Source organism: Eubalaena glacialis, chromosome 1, assembly GCF_028564815.1.
Source record: "Eubalaena glacialis isolate mEubGla1 chromosome 1, mEubGla1.1.hap2.+ XY, whole genome shotgun sequence".
Lineage (NCBI taxonomy): Eukaryota > Metazoa > Chordata > Mammalia > Artiodactyla > Balaenidae > Eubalaena > Eubalaena glacialis.
This window is the reverse complement of record NC_083716.1, coordinates 109,705,435-109,725,520: the sequence shown is the minus strand read 5'-3', so window position 1 is coordinate 109,725,520 and position 20,086 is coordinate 109,705,435. Positions and strand designations below refer to the sequence as shown.

The 20,086-nt window shown below is 40.8% G+C and overlaps 1 protein-coding gene across 6 annotated transcripts in view; it reads right to left on the bottom strand.

Annotated features, from left to right (window-relative positions):
• Positions 1–20,086, bottom strand: part of HERC2 (HECT and RLD domain containing E3 ubiquitin protein ligase 2) — a 215,612-nt gene that overhangs the window by 16,053 nt on the left and 179,473 nt on the right. For all 6 annotated transcript variants that reach the window (XM_061182985.1, XM_061182988.1, XM_061182986.1 and 3 more), the window contains 11 exons: positions 19,569–19,727; positions 19,369–19,484; positions 18,652–18,777; positions 18,041–18,196; positions 17,526–17,641; positions 17,226–17,424; positions 11,407–11,621; positions 3,251–3,428; positions 2,568–2,729; positions 441–532; positions 95–234 (listed from right to left, as the gene is read on the bottom strand). In XM_061182985.1, coding sequence (XP_061038968.1) covers positions 95–234; positions 441–532; positions 2,568–2,729; positions 3,251–3,428; positions 11,407–11,621; positions 17,226–17,424; positions 17,526–17,641; positions 18,041–18,196; positions 18,652–18,777; positions 19,369–19,484; positions 19,569–19,727 — 1,659 coding nt within the window. The remainder of the gene's footprint in view (positions 1–94; positions 235–440; positions 533–2,567; positions 2,730–3,250; positions 3,429–11,406; positions 11,622–17,225; positions 17,425–17,525; positions 17,642–18,040; positions 18,197–18,651; positions 18,778–19,368; positions 19,485–19,568; positions 19,728–20,086) is intronic.

The following is a 20,086-nucleotide window of genomic DNA, read 5'->3' as shown; positions in this document are numbered from 1 at the left end:
CATCCCCCCTCCACCTTAGAGCTGCGCATACTATCCCTGAGCCGGCCTCTCAGATCAAACGCCTCCAAGTTACAAGGTCGGGCCTCCCACCTACCGTCCTCAGTGCAGCACACACAGTGCAGGGAGCCAGTGGCAATGGCAATGACTTTCTTCCCCTGCAGCCCTTGGACCTGCCGAGGTCTTCTAACATGGTCATCAGATCCATGGCCCAGCCTGTGATAATCACCTTTGCCCCTGCACACAAGGAAACATGGAACTTATGAGTGCAAAGCCATCTCGTTTACCACCCTGCGCCACCCTCCTGGAGCAAACACCATACTGCAAGACACAAACCACAGCCTGTCACAGAAATTACATTTCAATCTACAAAAAGGCAGTTAAAGTAACTTCTAATTAACAATCTGAATTTGGTGGACTTAAATAAATAGAATCTTGCATACCAAGTATAGACAGCACCAGATTTGGTCAGGGCGACAGAAAACTGGGATCCACATTCCACTTTAACCACTCCAAGGCCTGTCAGAGAATCGATCTAGAAGGGAAAAGGTTCAATTAGACTGATCCAATCAAGGTTTTTGCTGATGGCTGCGCCCATATAGAGACTGAACTGACTCTAATAAAGAACTCTGAAAACGCTTACTCCTATGTCAAATACTTATTACAACTTAAAATCCTACTCCACACAACCAAGTGCTCTCAGAAGGACACCTGGCTCTGAGGGCACACGGGCCACAGGCGGCCAGGGGCCCGCGCCACCACCCTTGAGACCCGCCGCACATCACTGGAAATGAACACGCCGCTGTTGAAGGTCTATGATCGCTTTCCCCAGCAACCACTCTCCCAACTCCATTTCTCTTTGTGATGTGGTGGCCCCTTTCTACAGCAAGCCCTGCACTTCACATCTGCCCTCCAGCCCTGTCAGATGCACAGGCCCACAGGGAAGAAGAAGCAGGTCACGGGGGACGGATGGCCAAGACAACCAGCGTTCTGACCTTCAGACACTAGCAATCCATCTGCCCAGGTTATTCCAATTAAACACGACGTTGATCAGGTCAGTATTGGAACCCACTTCCAGCCCTGCATGCTCAAGGGTCCACACCCTTCACAGCCAGCACCCAGAGGTCTTGTTGCGGTTCATTTACCTAGCTGACATCTTTCCTCACCTAGCAAACTATGCTCCTTATTACCTGTGACTGTTTCCAGACTCAAGTTCTCAAACTTAAATTTAAATTAATTACCCCCTAATTCTCTTAGTTTTCTCCTCACCCTACCCCCATCACAATGATATCAGTCATGGCCTCCACCCCCCAACACCCCCCAACGCTCGACATCTCAATCCTGCAAGGTGCAAAGCCTTTGTCTAATGCCTTCTTGGCATATGGAAGCCCACAACAATTTTTTCGTAAATGTGGAAACCATACGTAACCTGTAATGTGGTTAAAATACTGTATACCTGTGAGGCAAAAGAGCAAGTGGGGATAAGGACAAGAAGGCAGCCTCGAGTCCCAGGTTTCCCAGCAGACCTGCCAAGGAGGCCCTGAAGAAGAGGGGTGTCTCCTTGCAGCCAGCCTCATGGCACAGAGGTGCAGGTGCCTCAGGTGACGTCCTCCTCGTCAGGCCCTGGCTCTAGCCGGCACCCGCCAATACCACTCCACGTGGTAATGGAAGCTTGCTGTGCCCACACTGCCCAGCACGGAAGCACATGCAGCTCCTGGGCACGTGAAATGTGGGCAGCGCAAGCGAGGGAGTGAACTGTAACGTTACTGACCCTTAACTGATTTAAGGTAAAACTTAAGTAGTTATGCGTGGCCAGCGGCTACTTTACTGGGCTCTGAGAAGAACAGCTCGGCAGTGCCAGCTCAGGCTCCTATTCTGATGGCCTCCAGTGGCTCCCCACCCCCTCCCCAGGCCGCCCATGCACCATGTGGGCCTCTACTCGGCACATGCAGTCTCAGAGCCCCAACAAGAGAGGATGCCAAGCAGAGACAACTTCTAGCTTTCTTTCACAGCACCTACACTCCCAAGTCCACAGCAAATCACCTCAGTTGAACAGCCCTGCTGTCTTCTCGTCCTGCAGGCCGCTAGGTAGTCAGCATGTGACCTAAACACACCAATGAACTTAACCTCTGCCAACTACCTACTCACAAAGGCAAAATACAGTTGAGATCACACACGTCGATAAACTGCCCAGAGCCACTCGGCTCAGGCGGAGCCTCTTCTCTTGGCTTCTCACAGGATGTCCATCTAGCAGCCTCTGGCTAAGCCAGATGCAGCCTTTCAGCAAGTACTAGTGCAGTGCATAGCTACAGACCTCTGTGAACCGAAGAGTAGGAACAAGTCGTCGTCCTCCTCCTCAAACAGGTCCGCACGCTAAATAAAACCACAGGCTGCGTGATGCCCCGCTGACCACAGACATTCCCAAGAGAGCACGAAACAGCGCTTAAACTATCTCCATCCCTCTGGGTCTTTCACTCCCTTTTCACCCAGTGACCCATCACGTGTTTTGCAAAGAAGCTACAGATGAAGTTAGGCTACTCCTGAGACGCAGGCGGCGGCAGGCAGGGTACCTTCACGGGCGCCTTGCAGCCGTCGCTGCCCCCTCTGCCCAGCTTGCCGTAGTCCCCGTCCCCCCAGGACCAGACGGTGTCATCCTCCGTGAGGCAGAGGGTCTGGGCGTCCCCACTGCCACAGGCGACGTCGACCACACGGTGGCCCTGCAGCACCTCCACCTGCAGAGAGAGGGGCACTGAGGATGTCCGACCGCAACAGAAAGGAGGCTCTCCCCGGAGGGGCTAACGTGCTGGGATTTGGGGTGGGGGTGAGGGCGCCTGTCTTAATTCTTTACAGAGAACAGGGAATCTTAATGGTCCTGCAGGCCAAGACAGAAGACACCCTCGCATATGTGAACTTTGAGCATCTCAGCTGTAGGAGGCAGGTCCCAGGGTCCAGTGCTCAGTCCGGCCGCTCACCCTACAGCCTCACCTAAATCACAGCGGACCTCCTAGAAGACAAAGCCTCTAGCTAGATGCCAAGTAATATTTACTAGCGTAGATAAAGGGTATTTCAAACACTATCCTGTTTAAACGCCCCATGGAATATATACCAAGTTGGTTTCTATTCCCACCAAAAAAACCACTGTTAACTCTGAAACTAAAAAGAATCTGGAACAGGAAATACTGTGCATTTTTAAAAAGCACAGTGACAATGGCAAGCCGCCCCTCCAGGCCTCCCGAGCACAGCCCCTCCTCACCAGCTTCGGCTTCAACTGGTCCTCACTGTCACTGTGCCCCAGGCGGCCATACCGGCCTTTGCCCCACGTGTAGAGGTCCCCGGCTGCAGTGACACAGGCGCTGTGGGCGCCACCGGCAGCGACATCAACCACCTCTATTCCCCTCAGAGACTCGATGACACGAGGACGGTCACACGGACTGCAAAAGAGGTCACCAAAGAGAACTGAAATAGCTTCACTCATAAATATTTTTAAATTATTAAATATAGAGTTTGGGTTTGCTGCTCATTTATTCAATGTACACCTCTCAACCTACATACATCTGTCAAGTCAATCATTAAATCAGTCTGGAAGAATCATTCAGGCCTGAACTCAAAATCACGTAATTCCCTACCTACCTCCTTTTATACAAGCTGCCCAAATGCCAGAGAGGAGATGTACAGTCTAAATCAGGGGCTGGAAGACTAGCACTTACAGATGGGCCATGTCTGGCCTATGACCTGTTTTTGAAAGGCCAGTGAGCTGAGAATGGGTTTTGCATTTTTTAAGGCTTGTAAAACCAACAAACAAACGAAAACCACGAAAGGAGGATATACAACACAAACTGTATGTGGCTGGCCTAAAATATTTATTACTATCTAGCCTTTTGCAGAAAGCCTGTCCACCCTTGCTACAAATCAACATTTCATTTAAGGAGTCAACTAGTCTATATATAAACATGGCAAGGCTGACAACAGACTTCTTTTTCTTATTACTGAGTTTTGAAAGCTATTTATAATGATCTTGGATATAAGACCTGAGTCAGATATATGATGGCAAATATGCTTTCCCAGTCTGTGGCATGTGCTTTCCATCTCTTAACAGTGTCTTTCAAAGAGAAGTTCACAATTTTTATAAAGTTCAATTTATTCTATTTTTCTTTACTGGATTGTGCTTTTGGAGTTCTATCTAAAAATCTTCGTCTGACCTAAGGTCACAAAAGTTTTCTCTCATGTTTTCTTCTAGAAGTTTTTAGTTATAGGTTTTAGATTTATGAGTTAATTTTGGATATGATGTAAGATAAGAATTCAAGTTCAAAGATCGAGGTGTTCCCTTAGGCAAGGCTGAAGATTTCAGTCTGTGGTATTTGGAATTTAGGCTGCAGTCCTTGTTTTTGGAAGGATCACTGGGTTTGTGGCACAGTCCATGCTTTAAACCAGATCTGAATAGAAGAATGGCTACTTGGCCCAGGTAGAAGCAGATGAAGTATTTGGTTTAATTTTGGATATTAATGGCGCAAGATAAGAATTTAAGTTCACTGTTTACCATACGGTTGTCCAATTGTTCAAAACCATTTGTTGAAAAGACTATCTTTTCTCCAATAAATTGTCTTTGCACTTTTGTATTATGCACTGCAAACTGTGAGGGAGGAATCACGTTTCATTTTTCCACACTCATTGTATCGGTATTTGTGGGTACGTTTTTGGACTTCCTATCCTATTCTGCTCCACGATACATTTCCCGCTCGTTACAATAATCCCACACTGTCTTGATTACTGCATCTTTAAAATGAGACTTGAAGTTAAATAGTGTCAGTCCTCCAACTCTGCTCCTCATTTTCAAAGCTGTCTTGACCATTGTAGGTACTCTTCATTTCCACATGAATTTTATAATCAGCTTGTCAATTTCTACAGAAATTCTGATTGGGAAGGGGTTGGATCAATAGGTTAGTTTGGGGAAAACCAATGAATCAACAATACTGAGCCTTCCAACCCATGAACACAGCGTGCTCCTCCATTATTTTAGGTCTTTTAAAATTTCTCTCAGCAGTATTTTATAGTTTTTTGTCTGTAAGTTATCCATATCTTTGGGTCAAATTTATTCCTTACTATTTCGATTTTAGGGGGAGGGTACCATAAATGGTATTTTAAAATTTCAATTTCTGATTGCATATGTATATGTATAAAGACACGCAGTTGACTTTTTTTAATGCAGAAATGTTTCCTTTATTTGCCTACAATAGACTTTTATTTACTGATCTTCTATCCTGCAACCCTGCTAATCGCACTCATTAATTCTAGTAGCTTTTTTGTAGATGCCATCAGATTTTCTACATAAATAATCATATTATGTGTAAATGGACAGCTTTAATTCTCCTTCCAATCTGAATGCCTTTTATCTCTTTGCATTGTTGTACTGCACTTGCTAAACCTGCTAAACAACGCTGAATACAACTGGTGACAGACAGCAGCAGATGTCCTTGTCTTGTTCCTGGAGATAGAGAAACCGTTCATTCAGCCTGTCACCATCAGGTACCACATTAGCCCTAGCTTGCTTGCTTTCTCTTTCATTCATTCATTCATTAATGGCTGTGTTGGGTCTTCCTTGCTGCGTGCGGGCTTTCTCTAGTTGCAGCGAGCGGGGGCTACTCTTCATTGCGGTGCGCGGGCTTCTCATTGTGGTGGCTTCTCTTGTTGCGGAGCACGGGCTCTAGGCACTCAGTAGTTGTGGCTCGCGGGCTCTAGAGCGCAGGCTCAGTAGTTGCAGTGCATGGGCTTAGTTGCTCCGCGGCATGTGGGATCTTCCCGGACCAGGGCTCGAACCCGTGTCCCCTGCACTGGCAGGCGGATTCTTAACCACTGAGCCTCCAGGGAAGTCAAGCCCTAGCTTCAACAGAGATGCCCTTTATCAAGCTGAGGAAGTTTTCTCTCATTCCCAGATTGCTGAAAGTTTTTATCAGAAACAAATGTTAGTTTGCCAAATGCTTTTCTGCCTTTCATCTACTGAGATAATCTACACAGTTTTTCTTTTTTACACTGACCAATTTTCTAATGTTAAAACAATTATTCAATACTGTCAAAAACCTCATTTGGCCTTACTGCTTTATCCTTTTACACATTGTTGGATTCAACTTTCTAAAATATTAAGAATTTTTACATCTATGTTCATGAAGGATATTGGTCTATATTTTCCTAATAACATCTGAGTCTGGTTTTGATATAAGAATAAAGCTGTCCTCAAAAAAGTTAAATTGGCAAGAATTCCCTCCTCAATTTTCTGAAATTGACTGTGAAGAACTGGTATTATCTGTTACTTACATGTGTGGTAGAAATCACCACTCATCTATCTGGTCCTGAGGATTTATTTGTGGGAAATTCAATTTCTTAAATAGACAAAGGGCCATTCAAGTCATCTAATTTTTCTTGAGTGAGCATTAAAGAATGTGTGTCCTTTGAGGAATTTGTCCATTTCATCTAAAAAGTTCAATCTGTTGGCATAAAGTTATTTAATATACTTCATCTTTCAATAACTACATTCTGTGGTGATGAAAACTCCCTCATTCCTGATATTGTTATAATTTGTGTGTGTGTGTGTACAGATAGATAGATAGTCTAGATGGAGGATTTATTGATGATGCTAACTTTCTCAAAGAACCAACTTCTGTTTTCTTTAATTTTTCTCTATTTCTGTTTTCTATTTCATGGATTCTTGCTCTGATCTTTCTTAGTTCCTTCATTCTGCTCACTTTGTCTTTCTTATTCTGCTCACTTTCTCTTTCTTATTCTAGTTCCTTAAAGTAGAAGCTGAGGTCATTGTTTAGAGATCATTTTTCTTTTATCAAAAGGCATCTCATGCTATAAATCTCCTTCTAAGTACTGCTTCTGCTGGATCCCACACATTTTTATATGCTGTTTTCATTTTCACGCAGATCAAAATTCTAATTTAGCACTGATTCCTTCTTTGACCTATCAGTTATTTTTATGTTTTATTTACTTTCCAAATATATGGAGGATTTTCCATACTTTATAGTAATTGATTTCTAATTAATTCCATTGTGGTCCGAGAAAATCTTTTATATAACTTGAATCTTTTTGATTTATGAGATTTGTTTTCTGGCCCAAATTACGGTCTATATTGGCAGCTGTTCCACGTGTACTTGAAAAGAACGTGCTTTTGTTAAGTAGTGTTGTATAGTGGTAATTAGATCAAATTGGTCGATAAAGTTGTTCAGGTCTTCTGACAAATCTTCTATCCACCTATCAGTTATTGAGGGAGGGATATTAAAATCTACAACTGTAAACTTGTCTGTTTCTCCTTGCAGCTCTGTCATTTTGTTTAATTTCATGTATTTGGAAGATCTATTATTAGTTGTGTAAACACAGGATTATTATGTCCTCTTGATGAACTGACCACATCATCATCATAAAATGACCCTTTTTATCTCTGCTGATATTCTCTGATGTTACATCTAGTTTGTATAATATTAATATAGGCATTCCAGCTTTCTTTTAATCTGTGTTAGCATATTTTCCCACCCTTTTATTTTTAATCAATTTATGTGTTTAAATATAGACGTGTTAAATACAAAGTTTGTTCTATGTAGCATATTGTTTGATCTTGCTTTTATATGCATTCTGACAATGACTTTTAATTGTGGTGTTTAGATCATTTAACATTTGATGTGACTGTTAATATATTTTGGTTTAGATCTATACCTTACTATTTGTTTTCTATTTGTCTCATCTGTTTACTCCATTTTTTCTTTTTTCTGGTTTCTTTCGAGTATGTTTTTTGATTTACTTAAACTCCTTTGTTGGCTTATCAGATAAAACTTTTTGTTGCGTTATTTTCGGGGTTGCTTTGGCGGATGTAGAATGCATCTCTAACGATTAGAGTTTAGTCTGGGGTCATGTACTACATCATGTATAGTATAAGAACTTCACAACCGTATATGTCCATTTCCTGCCTCTAACCCCAGCCTCTGTGCTACTGCTGTCATATATTTTACTCCTATGTATGTTTTAAGCATCTCAATTCATTTTTACCATATCCTGAAAATATTCAATTATCTCTTAAAGAGATTTATTTAATAAGGGAAAACATCATGATATTAACCCATGTAGTAATTTCCTCATTCATATTTGTATAGATCCCTGATTCCATCTGGTATAATCTTCCTCTGGTTTGAAGTAATTCCTTTAAATTTTTAGTTGTACAGATCTGGAGGTGGTGAATTATTTCAGCTTTTGTATGCCTGCATAAGTCTATTTCAAATTCATTCCTGAAAAAATAATTTCATTGAGTAAAAAAATCTAGGCTGACAGTTATTTTTACTTTCAGTATCTCCCACTGTATTCTACCTTACATTATTTCTTATCAGAAATTCACTGTCACCCTTATCTTTTATTCTGTATGTAACTGGTATTTTTCCCCCTGGCTGCTTTAAAATTTTTTGCTCCTTATCAATGGCCTTGAGCAATTTGATTATGATGTGCTTTGGTGTAGTTTCCTTCATGTTTCTCTTGCTTAGGGTTCTCTGAGCTTCTTGAATGTGTGGGTTTATAATTTTCATCAAATTTGAAATTTTTTCAGCCATTACTTCTTCAAAATCCCCATCTTCATCACTTTTGGTGACTCCAATTATGCATGTATTGGGCCATTTGAAGTTGTCCACAGCTCACTGATACTACGATCTTTTTATATATATATATTTTTTTTTGTTTCATTTGGATAGTTTCTACTGTTATATATTCAAGTTCACTGAACTTTTCTCCTGCAATGTTCAATCTGCCATTAATCCCATGCACTGTATTTTTCATTTTAAACATTGTATTTTTCTTGGACATTGTATTTCTTTAGGACTTTGACTTGGGCATTTAAATATCTTTCAGTCTCTACCTAACATGTTCAAGTTTTTCCTCTAGCTTACTGAAGATAGAACTGTTTCAGTGTTCTTGTCTAGTAATTCTATCACTTGTGTCACTTCTGGGTCAGTTTCAATCAACTGACTTTTCTCCTCATATAGGTTGTATTTTCCTTCTCTTTTGTGTGCCTGATAATTTTTTTATAGCTTTATTGAGATAAAATTGACATATAATATTGTGTAAGTTTAAGGTGTACAATATGATTTGATAGATGTATATATTGTGAAATGGTTACTACAATAAGGTTAGTTAACAAATCCTTCACCTCACATGTTTACTTTCGTATGTGTGTGGTAAGAACATTTAAGATGTACACTCTTAGCAACTTGCATATGTACAATACAGTATTGTTAACTGTATTCACCATGCTGTACATTAAATCCCCAGAACTTATTGATCTCATAACTGGAAGTTTGTACTCTTTTAGCAACATCTCCCCATTTCCTCCACCCCCAACCCCTGGCAACCACCAATCTGCTCTCTATTTCTGAGTTCAGCTTTTTTAAGATTCCACATATAAGTGAGATCATACAGTTTTTTTGTCTTTCTCTGACGCATTTCACTTAGCATAAAGTCCTCGAAGTTCATCCATATTGCTGCAAATGGCAGGATTTCCTTTTTCATGGTTGAACAATATTCATATACACATACATACACACACACACACCACATTTTTCTTTCTCCATTTGTCTGTCAATGAACACTTAGGGGTTGATTCTTTATCTCGGCTATTGTAAATAATGCTGCAATGAACATGGGAGTGCAGATATCTTTTTGAAATAGTGGTTTCATTTCCTTCAGCTATATACCGAGAAGTGAGTTTATTGGATCATATGTTAATTCAATTTTAAATTTTATGAGGAACTTCCACACTGTTTCGCACTGTGGCTGCACCAATTTACATTCCCACCAACAATGTACAAGGGCTCCCTTTTCTCCACACCCTCGCAAGTACTTGTTACCTCTTGTCTTCTTGATGACAGCCATTCTAACACTTGTGAGGTGATATCTTACTGTGGTTTTGATTTGCATTTCCCTGATGATTTAGTGATCTTGAGCAATTTTTCATGTGCCTGTTGGCCATTTGTATGCCTCCTGGAAAAATGCTTATTCAGGCCCTTTGCCCATTTGTTAATTATTTGGTTTTTGTTTGCTATTAAGTTGTATGAGTTTCTTATGTATTCTGGATCTTAACCCCTGATCAGTTATATGATTTGCAAATATTTTCTCTCATTCCATAGTTTGCCTTTTCACTGTGTTGTTTCTTTTGCTGTGAAGAAGTTTTTTAGTTTGATGGAGTCCCACTTGCTTATTTTTGCCTTTGTTGCTTGTGCTTTTGGTGTCATAGCCAAAAAATCATTGCCAAGACCAATGTCAAAGAGCTTTTTCCCTATGTCTTCTTCTAGGAGCTTTACCATTTCAGGTCTTATAGCCAAGTCTTTAATCCATTTTGAGTTAATTTTTTTGAGTGGTGTAAGAGAGTGGTCCAGTTTCATTCTTTTGCATTTGAATATCCAATTTTCCCAACACTACTGAAGAGACATGCGCCTGATAATTTCTGACTGGATGAACAACATTGTGAATATTATCTTGCTGGGTGCTTGATATGTTTGTATCCATAAAAACATTCTTGAGCTTTGATCTCTACAACATGGTTAAGTTACTTGCGAACAGTTTAATCCTTTCAGGTCTTGCTTTGTAGCTTTGTGGTGGGATCAGAACAACGCTTAGTCTATGGTTAATTTCCTTCCCCTCTGTTGTGCACCATCACTCTTAGTCCTCTACTCAGTGCCCTGTGAATTATGAGGTTTTGGAAGTAGGCACTATCCTCTGCCCTCTGTGAGCTCTGGGAATGTTCCTCCTAATCTTTTTAGGTGGTCTGTTCCTTGGCCTGTCAGATATTCTCCTCACACATGATTGTCAGTATTCACCTCTGGAGATCACTCACCGTACTTTACTGCCTGTTATCCAATGTCTTTAGGGCTGCTGTTTCATATATTTTGTCTGATGCTTTAGTTATTTCAGATGCAAAGGGCCCTGTCATTCCAATTTGGCAGGTAGTTCCCATTAGTTTTCAAAAATTTAGTGGGTTTGGTTGCTTTGTTTAAAAAACTGTCATTTGTGTGTCCCTTTCCCCTACTGCCATTTCCTCTGTATTTACAGTTTTAGTATCTGCATATTAACAAAATGCCAACTGTGATTCAGCGGATGACTCAGGACGAGGGGAAGGGGACTTGGGGGAAGAGGACAAGATGAAGCTCACCATACTTAGAAATCAAAATTCAGAACTGGTTTCCCCCCAATAGAGGGGTCATGTAGGCAAGCCTAAATAATGTCACATGAACTTATTTCTGCTAAATGAGTCATTAACTTTGAGTAGATTATTACAAATGTTGTCTTAAAAAACAAACTGCCAATACACCATACAAGCATTAACACAAACAAACAAGAAGAGGAAAACATTACATTAAAAATGATGTTTTCACATAATACCTTCTGTTGCCATGCCCCAACTTCCCATCTTCTGCCTCACCCCAAGAGTAAACTTCTCCTTCTGAAGAGAGGGCAAGACAGTGTTTTCCTCCTGAGTTCACAGCTACTTTCTTAATAAACACATGTTGAATGGATTCAAGTAATGTTGGGGTAGATACCGACTCTGTCCCTCCAATTCCTAGTCTGCCGCCTGCACCATACCCAGTGGCATACAGCTAAGACAAGAAAAAGTAGTATAAACATCAGATTTTTATCTAAATATATTTCAGTAAATAATAAACCAATTAGTTCATTTTAGTAATTAATAACCTATATTTTAGTAATTAATAAACCAAATCAATGCTCTAGATATTTTTGCCACAGAAATATAAAATTAAAAATTAAAAATCACAGGAATGTTTAAGACTCTATTTTTGCTTTATCAGATCTCTAAAAATTAAAGAAAAAGTTATAATTAATAGAAACCCCAAATTCAGAAAATGTATTTTGAAAACATGGTCTCTTCCCTGGAAGCATTTCTATTTCTGTCTAGAATAGCAACTACAATTAATACCAAGAAAAACAAAAACGATTTAATTAGCTACTATATGCAAATCCCAGATAAATAACACCTACAGAAACACCCATATGAAAATTATACATATACTTAGTACTTCAGCAAGGCAGCATACAAATCACACAGTAGAATATACTACTTTTCTTTCATTCTAAGTGGGTAATTGATTTGGGACATAAAACATCTTTACCATAAAAAAAAAAAATCAAGATTGCCATTTCCAGATGCATGTCAAACACACCTCCTATAACAATTTATATGCTGTTTCATATTGTTTCAAATGCTCTGCTGCATTGACACAACAGTAAGGAAACTTCAAGGACTAAAACAGGAAGTGAAACCAAGAATTCAGATGGATAAATGAACCCAAAGTCAGCCTCCCTTGGGAAGGTTTTAAGGCTCTCGAGTGCACCGGGTGTGGGCAGTGAGGCACCAAGCCTAAAGGGAGACTCTGTAGAAAGGAGAGGCTCTGAAGCGCTTTCCCTCACTCAGACTGCGAATGAGAACTAAGAAGAAAACAAAGAAAGTTGCCTTTCTCAAAACTTAGGACTGAATGAGAGGGTGGAAAATCTCTCTTGAGAATTCATAACCACAAAAGCTGGTCCATGAGTTGGTTTTCAGTCTGAATTAATGCTACCTATGGTCTAAATTCCATAGGTAGAGAATTTAATTTACAATGGCTTAAGTTGGTAGTACCCGGGGTCACAAATTCTCTTTTGATTAGTGACTTCAAACTAGGCCTCTGACACAACAAACTTCTTAACCAGCACAGGCAGGAGACAACACTATGAAAAAGTGAAAATGTGCTGCCTTCTTCTTTTACTTTCTCTTCATTTAGATACTGCCTGATCCCTCCTCAGTCTTCTGTCTGGAACTCCTCCTCTCAGACACCTTTCATGGAGCTATTTCCAGGCAGTTTTCCATGCTTCAAAATCGTCCCATCCTATCAGAACTTTATTGTTCAGAGTCCCATTTCTGTGAGATACTTAGCTTTCTAAGATGTTAATAGATTCTGATAGTTTAGGATATCATCTTTTAAAAGGTGTCCATTAAATGTATGGACCCTGTAATAAAATACCTTAGCTGAGAGAAATCAAAACCAAAACAAAACAAAACACACAAAAAACAAAACACACAAAAAACAAACCAAAAAAAACTAGGCCTCAAACAATTTCTACATCAAATTTTCCAAGGAAAATGGTCAGCTCATAGTTTTAAAAATTCCCATTATCTAAAAGGAAGGAAGGCACCATGAGAGGGGGGTCAGAAGAAAAAAAGTCCAATATTATGTTTAAAGAAATAAAAGCTTGAAAGTATCCCCAAGGAATAAGAGACCATAAGGTAACCCAAAGCAGAACTTCCAGAAATTAAAAAAACATAGTTGAAACAAAAAACCCAGAAGTATTAAACAGAAGATTATAAACAGGTGAAGAAATCAGACAACTAGAAAATGGATCTAAGGAAATTATCCAGCATATGGTACAGAAACACAAAGAGAAGAGGAAATAGAAAAGAAGAGAGAATTTGGGATAGACCTCCTCACCTGAACGTCAATCAGAACTCAGAGTTTTAGGTACAGATCATACAGAGAATATGCAAGAGGTAATATTTGAAAAAATGATGTCTGAGAATTTACCAGAGTTGTTAAAAGACCACTTCTCAGAGCCAAGAAGCCCACCCCTCATCCCTCACCACCTGGCAGAAACAAAACAACACAAAAAAGGGCAGGAAAAGTAAAAAGAAATTGACATCTAAATATATTCTAGTGAAACTGTAGATCACTAAAGAAAGACCTTGAAAGCAGCTACAAAGAAAAGATTTATTACCTTCATTTGGGTAAAAATTAATCTGACTGCTGACATCCCATTAGCAACAACGAATGCCAAAAACCAGAAGAATAAAACCTTGAATAGGCTGACTGAAAATAGTAGTCAACTGAAAATGTTATACTCTAGAACAGGGCTTGGCAAATCAGGCCCACCACCTGATTTTGCCACACCCATTCATTTACATATTCTCCACAAGTTGCTTTCATAATTGCAACAGAGACCAGACTATATGATTCCCACAGCCAAAAACACTATCTTTTACCTAGAAAAAGGACAAAACTAAGATATTTTTAAATAAACAACAAAAACAATCAGGAAATTAACCAACAATAGACCCTCACAAAAGGAAACTGAAAATATACGCTTAAAGTAGAAGAAAAATGATTGCAGATATAAGATCTGAGACGTACGAAATAATTGGTGAGCAAAGATGTGTATAACATTTGGGTAAATCCAGAAAACACACGGTCTATATAAAACAACAATAATAATAATGCCTATCATTCGGGGAACAGGTTAGTGCCAAAACACAGGACAACAAAGGATCAGCCTTTTTTAATTTGAGAGGAGTATAGAAATACTAATTAACTTTAGAATTTAAATATACATGTTAAAATCACCAGGAAACAACTAAGAGACATAATTCTCCAGAAAACAGAAAAAGAGAGCTACACTTCAACCCTTGCTATGAGGCTAGCACGACCTTGATACTTTTGGCAGGCAGCCTCTAACGTGGTTCCCAAGAGTCCCTGCTTGCAGGGATTCCCGTCCCTATGTAATCCCTTCTTGGATGTGGGCTAGACCTAGCGACTCTCTTCTAATGGACAGAATACAGCAACAGAGATGGAGTGTCACTTCTGGATTAGCTCACACAAGACTGTGACTTCTGTCTTGCTCGCACGCTCTCCTGCCCTCTCCCTTGCTCGAGCTGATGAAGCCAGCTGCCACGTAGTGAGACAGCAAAGAGCTGAGAGCAACCTTAGCCAACAAGTCATGGGGAGCTGAATTTTCCTCAGGCCAGCCTTGCAGCTTGCAGCTTGCAACTGCAGCCTGACGAGAGATTCTGGGCTGGAGGCCCAAGCTAAGCCACCCGGAGAAACTGTGAAATAATAAATGTGTATCGTTTTACGCTAACCGTTGTAAGTTAAACAGATAACTAATATATTGGGTTGGCCAAAAGGTTCTTTCGTTTTTTTCCATAAGATGGCTCTACTAGTGCTTAGTTGTCTTTAACTTCATTTGAAACAATTTTGTTAGACTGTATTGGGACAGCTGTCATATCAGTGTGCATTTAAAAAAAAAAAAATCAAAATTGGTGAATTTTTGTGTAGCCATTCTAATACTGAAGATGGAGGGGGAAAAAAGCAACATTTTTGGCACATTATGCTTTATTATTTCAAGAAAGGTAAAAACGCAACTGAAATGCACAAAAAGATGTGTGCAGTGTACGGAGAAGGTGCTGTGACTGACTGAACGTGTCAAAGGTGGTTTGCAAAGTTCCGTGCTGGAGATTTCTCGCTGGACCATGCTCCACGGTCGGGAAGACCAGTTGAAGTTGACAGCGATCAAATCAAGACATTCACTGAGAACAATCAACATTGTACCACAAGGGAGATAGCCGACATACTCAAAATATCCAAAACAAGCACTGAAAATCATTTGCTGCAGCTTGGCTATGTTAATCACGTTGATGTTTGGGTTCCACCTTAGTTAAGCAAAAAAAAAAAAACCTTCTTGACCATATTTCCACATGCGATTCTCTACTGAAATGTAACAAAAATGTTGTTTTTAAAACAAATTGTGATGGGTGGTGAAAAGCGGATACTGTACAACAATGCGTAACGGAAGAGATCGTGGGGCAAGGGAAATGAACCACCAACAACCACACCAAAGGCTGGTCTTCATCCAAAGAAGGTGATGTTGTGTATATGGTGGGATTGGAAGGGAGTCCTCTATTATGAGCTCCTTCTCGAAAACCAAATGATTAATTCCGACAAGTACCGCTCCCAATTAGACCAACTGACAGCAGGACTCAACAAAAAGCATCCAGAATTAGTCAACAGAAAACGCATAATCTTCCATCAGGATAACGTAAGACCGCATGTTTCTTTGATGACCAGGCAAAAACTGCTACAGCTTGGCTGGGAAGTTCTGATTCATCCGCCGTATTCACCAGACATTGCACCTTCAGATTTCCATTTATTTTGGTTTTTATAAAATTCTCTTAATGGAAAAAATGTCAATTCCCTGAATACTGTAAAAGACACCTGGAACAGTTCTTTGCTCAAAAAGGTAAAAAGTTTTGGGAAGATGGAATCATGAAGTTGCCCGAAAAATGGCAGAAGGCAGTGGAACAAAACCGTGAATACGTTGTTCCATAAAGTTCTTGGTGAAAATGAAAAATGTGTCTTTTATTTTTAACCCAAAAACCGAAGGAACTTTTTGGCCAATCCAATAGTACCATAACCAGACATGGAGTGGGTAAGACAAGAATATTATGATGATTGCACTCATGATCCTGGATCTCCCAAAAATCCCAAACACAAACCAAAAAAATATGAAACAGAACCTGACCAAGTAAGGTTTTTCCAAAGAATGCAAGACTATCTGATATAAGGAAAACAATTAATCCAATTCACTATATTAATCCACTAAAGGAGAAAAACATCTGTATGATTATTTTTTAAACATAGGAAGAATGTTTGACGAAAGTCAGTACCTATTCCTAAACAGAAAAAAGAAGGGAACTTCCTTAATCTGATACAGGGCATCTACCAAAACCCCACAGTAAGTGTGTAAAGCATTCCATCACAGTGTTTCCTTTGCAGCCTGGATCAAGCCAAGAACAGGCCCACTACCATCCCTGTTCAATACTGTACTGCAGCGCCCACCAGCCTGATGAGCTCCATTTCTCCCATGCAGAGGAGAAAAGTAAAAGTAAAAGACAGGTGAACTGGAAAGGAAGGAACAAAATTTATTTACAGAACATGGCTTTATAAAGAAGATACAAAACAGTTTGAGATACTAAGAAAGAAAAGAGTATAATAAGGTCACTAGACATAACGTCAATATATAAATACTAACGATTTCCATGTATCAGTAGCAATTAATTTTTTAAAAGACAGCATTATGATAGCAAACAAAAAAGGAATACATACGTTTAACGAACTGATATGCAAACAATTATAACACGCTTTTGTATGTATGCTGCATCTCAAAATAAAAAATTCTAAAACCACAGAACACATTAAAGATTATACAGAAATACTTCAGAACGATAACTGCTTCCAGCACACCATAAGCACTGTGTACATAATCTTGAGATAATGTTTTAGCACAGAATCCTTATACATGCTGTGAACCAAAAAAATGCCCTCCAGCCACAGCTGTCTCAGTTTGCGTGTCAGTATGACACAGGAAATGCACCTTCTTACCTTCCCATCAGCTGTCACTGCAAAGAGCGTCTGCTCTCCTCCAATTAACTGCACGGGTCTGAGAGCTGCAAGGGCTTCACATGGAGTGGGGACTTTAACTTTTGCACCTTCGATGCCCCCAAGCTGACCCCTATGATTATGACCCCAACCATAAATGGTTCCACTGCCACCAGCAGAAAGAGTCCAGTCATCTGGTCGCCTGTAACAAACATTAAGAGAACAATTGACATGGGAAAGAACTGCATGTGAAGCACCATTCTCTCACAGACAACACTGTTTCTTGTTTCTGATATAGTAAACCTGTTCATCCACTGCACAAGTTGTTCATCTTGCTCTCTTCTAAAAATGCCGTGGCTCTCGTGGAGAACATCCATGTTTTCGCCGTCTGCCATTAATTCACGAATTTTCTTAGCCACCTGGACAACATAATTATGAGATTATACATCAAACACTCATCTCTCAAGAATAAAACAAATAATGCTAAGGTAAGAAGACAGGAGAGGAGGTCTCCCCACCCAAGAATATGAGGGAATGCCAACATCAACATTGTGACTTCACAGTTAATAAGCAAAACCAACATGATATCACGTTGAAGATATTTTAAAATGTCTAGACAGTATCATTATATCTTTACTAAAAATAAACTTTAACTGAAATTTACAGTATCAGTTTATTCATTTTCACCTATGTGCTTTTTTCTTTATGATATTCCTTGGCAAGAGAAATGTTACTGTGTCTCATAATGTTGGCATCTTTTTACACTATAAAGAAAACACTGTGCATCCCAAAAGTGGTTCCAAAATAACGTGCAATACCTCATCGAGAAACAGACGGGGCAGCGGTGTTCTCTTGTCCAGGGCCACAGCAACACGGGAGGCCACGCAGTACCTTCGGAACCAAGCCCACTTGTGCGTCTCAGCACAGCAAGGGAGTGTGTCTAATTCCAGGTCACAAGCGAGAGCTACTAGTACCTGCAGCCACCACAAATTAACAACACAGGGACACTCAGAGACACGGCTAACATTCCACTTCACCAACACTGCCTGCCAAAGACGGCCCCCACGCAGGCTCCCTGTGGGTCCTCCTTCAGAATTCCTCATGCCAGGCTGACTGCCACGTGCCCAGCAAGGGTCTTAGCATCACCAGTGATGTGGATTACTCCTACCCAGTTACTAGCGATGCACCTGACAACAGGACCTCAGATCAGACCACTGCTACAACACTTGCCACCTAAATCAAGGCATCTGAAAGCACACTGATACAAGGGCTGGTACAAGGGCTTAGATCACACAGTTACTCCTGAAAATTTTTCATATTCAACTTCAGCAATAGCTACACCTGTCCTCAGGGATGCCTGATACTTGATGCACTGCACTTGATGGCTCTCTGTGGCTCTCTCATCACTTCAGAACAAGTCAAGCATTACCTTGAAGAATGGGCTGTGGAGCAGTTGTTTGCCACCTCTCACGATAGGATCTTCATATTCAAACTGCCTTTGCAAAGCTTCTGGAAGGCCTTTCACCAGAGCAGCAAGAGCACTGCCTGAAAAACTCTGCAGAAAACAACCAAATTATAACCTATCCCAGGAAACCAAATGCAGGGGAGGTGAGCGTTTTGTTCCTGTGAGTCAAATGTTTTATTACACTGATACTGTTCTCCCCTAAAACATGTGATCGATACTTTCAAATAGGAAAAAATCTAAAAGGACACGATGAACACGAAAATAAAAAAGAACATGAAAATTCACCTCAGAATGTTTGGTCTCAATTTCAGCATAGCAACTCCCAGGGAACCAGAAAGGAACTTTCTGGCCTACAAACCTCCATCTCCAACATGGTTAAGATCAAGAATTCTTTTCATAGTAACTGTTTCATCCAGCAAAGGGGATGTGGTGAGTCAGACTCATAAAGTCCAACAGACAATCCTGTGCTCACAGCCATCGACATAGGGCTGTTCTTAAAATCAAAGCCCAGCCTGAACTCAATATAGTAGCAATATAAGGGAGTCTGGATGCAAAAAAAGCTGTCTATTCCTATGTGAAATTTCCCAACTCTTCTCGGTGATTTAGAAGTTTACATTATTAAAGCAACACTTTAGTCCCAAAAGGTCACACGACTAGAAACTGTAATGTGATGTTTCGTACCAAAGCTCTCGTTTCCCCATCATCTCCAAGTAGCCTGTTTATGTTAATTGATTGCCCAAATTCAGTTGTAAGAAGCTTCCTTAATCTCTGAAGGGCCCACATTCTGTGACTGGCAGCTGAAATGAGAAGACAGAAAATGTCAGAGGATGACCGTTTTTCTCACGGAGTAAGACAGACCTGACAACGGAGGTGCCATTTACCTAAGGCGCTCAGCTGTGCGCACGCTGCCAGAGAGGCTGCAAGGCGGGGGATGATGCTTCTGCTTGAGGCAAGGTTGAGCCGGAAGTCCAGCAGACAGGTTACTAAGTCCATGGACGGACAGGAGAGGACGCAGCGATCAGAAAGGAGGTCCTTAGGGCCTGAAAAAAGAGCACTATTAATGTCCCCTTGCTGGACAGGGCGAGAGCTACCCCACAAGGAGACCTGGACAGATTCAACCAACAGTGAGTGGGCCTCATCCCCCTGGATGCCACGGTTAGAGGGGCGCCTGGGGTGCTGCCACTGTCTTGCACGTAACTACGCTCTGTACACTGACATTGTACCTGAAAACCCAAGTGACTTCAGAACTGCAACCAGCAGCAGCTGGGAAGCTCTGGGTGAGGATGGAGGGCTACCACCCAGCAGGCAGACAGCTGCAGCAGCTCACTGCAGTTCTCATCTCTGCCACGGTGGGGCCTGGGCAGTGCTGGCTCCCAGCACCACAGGAGAAGGCAGACCA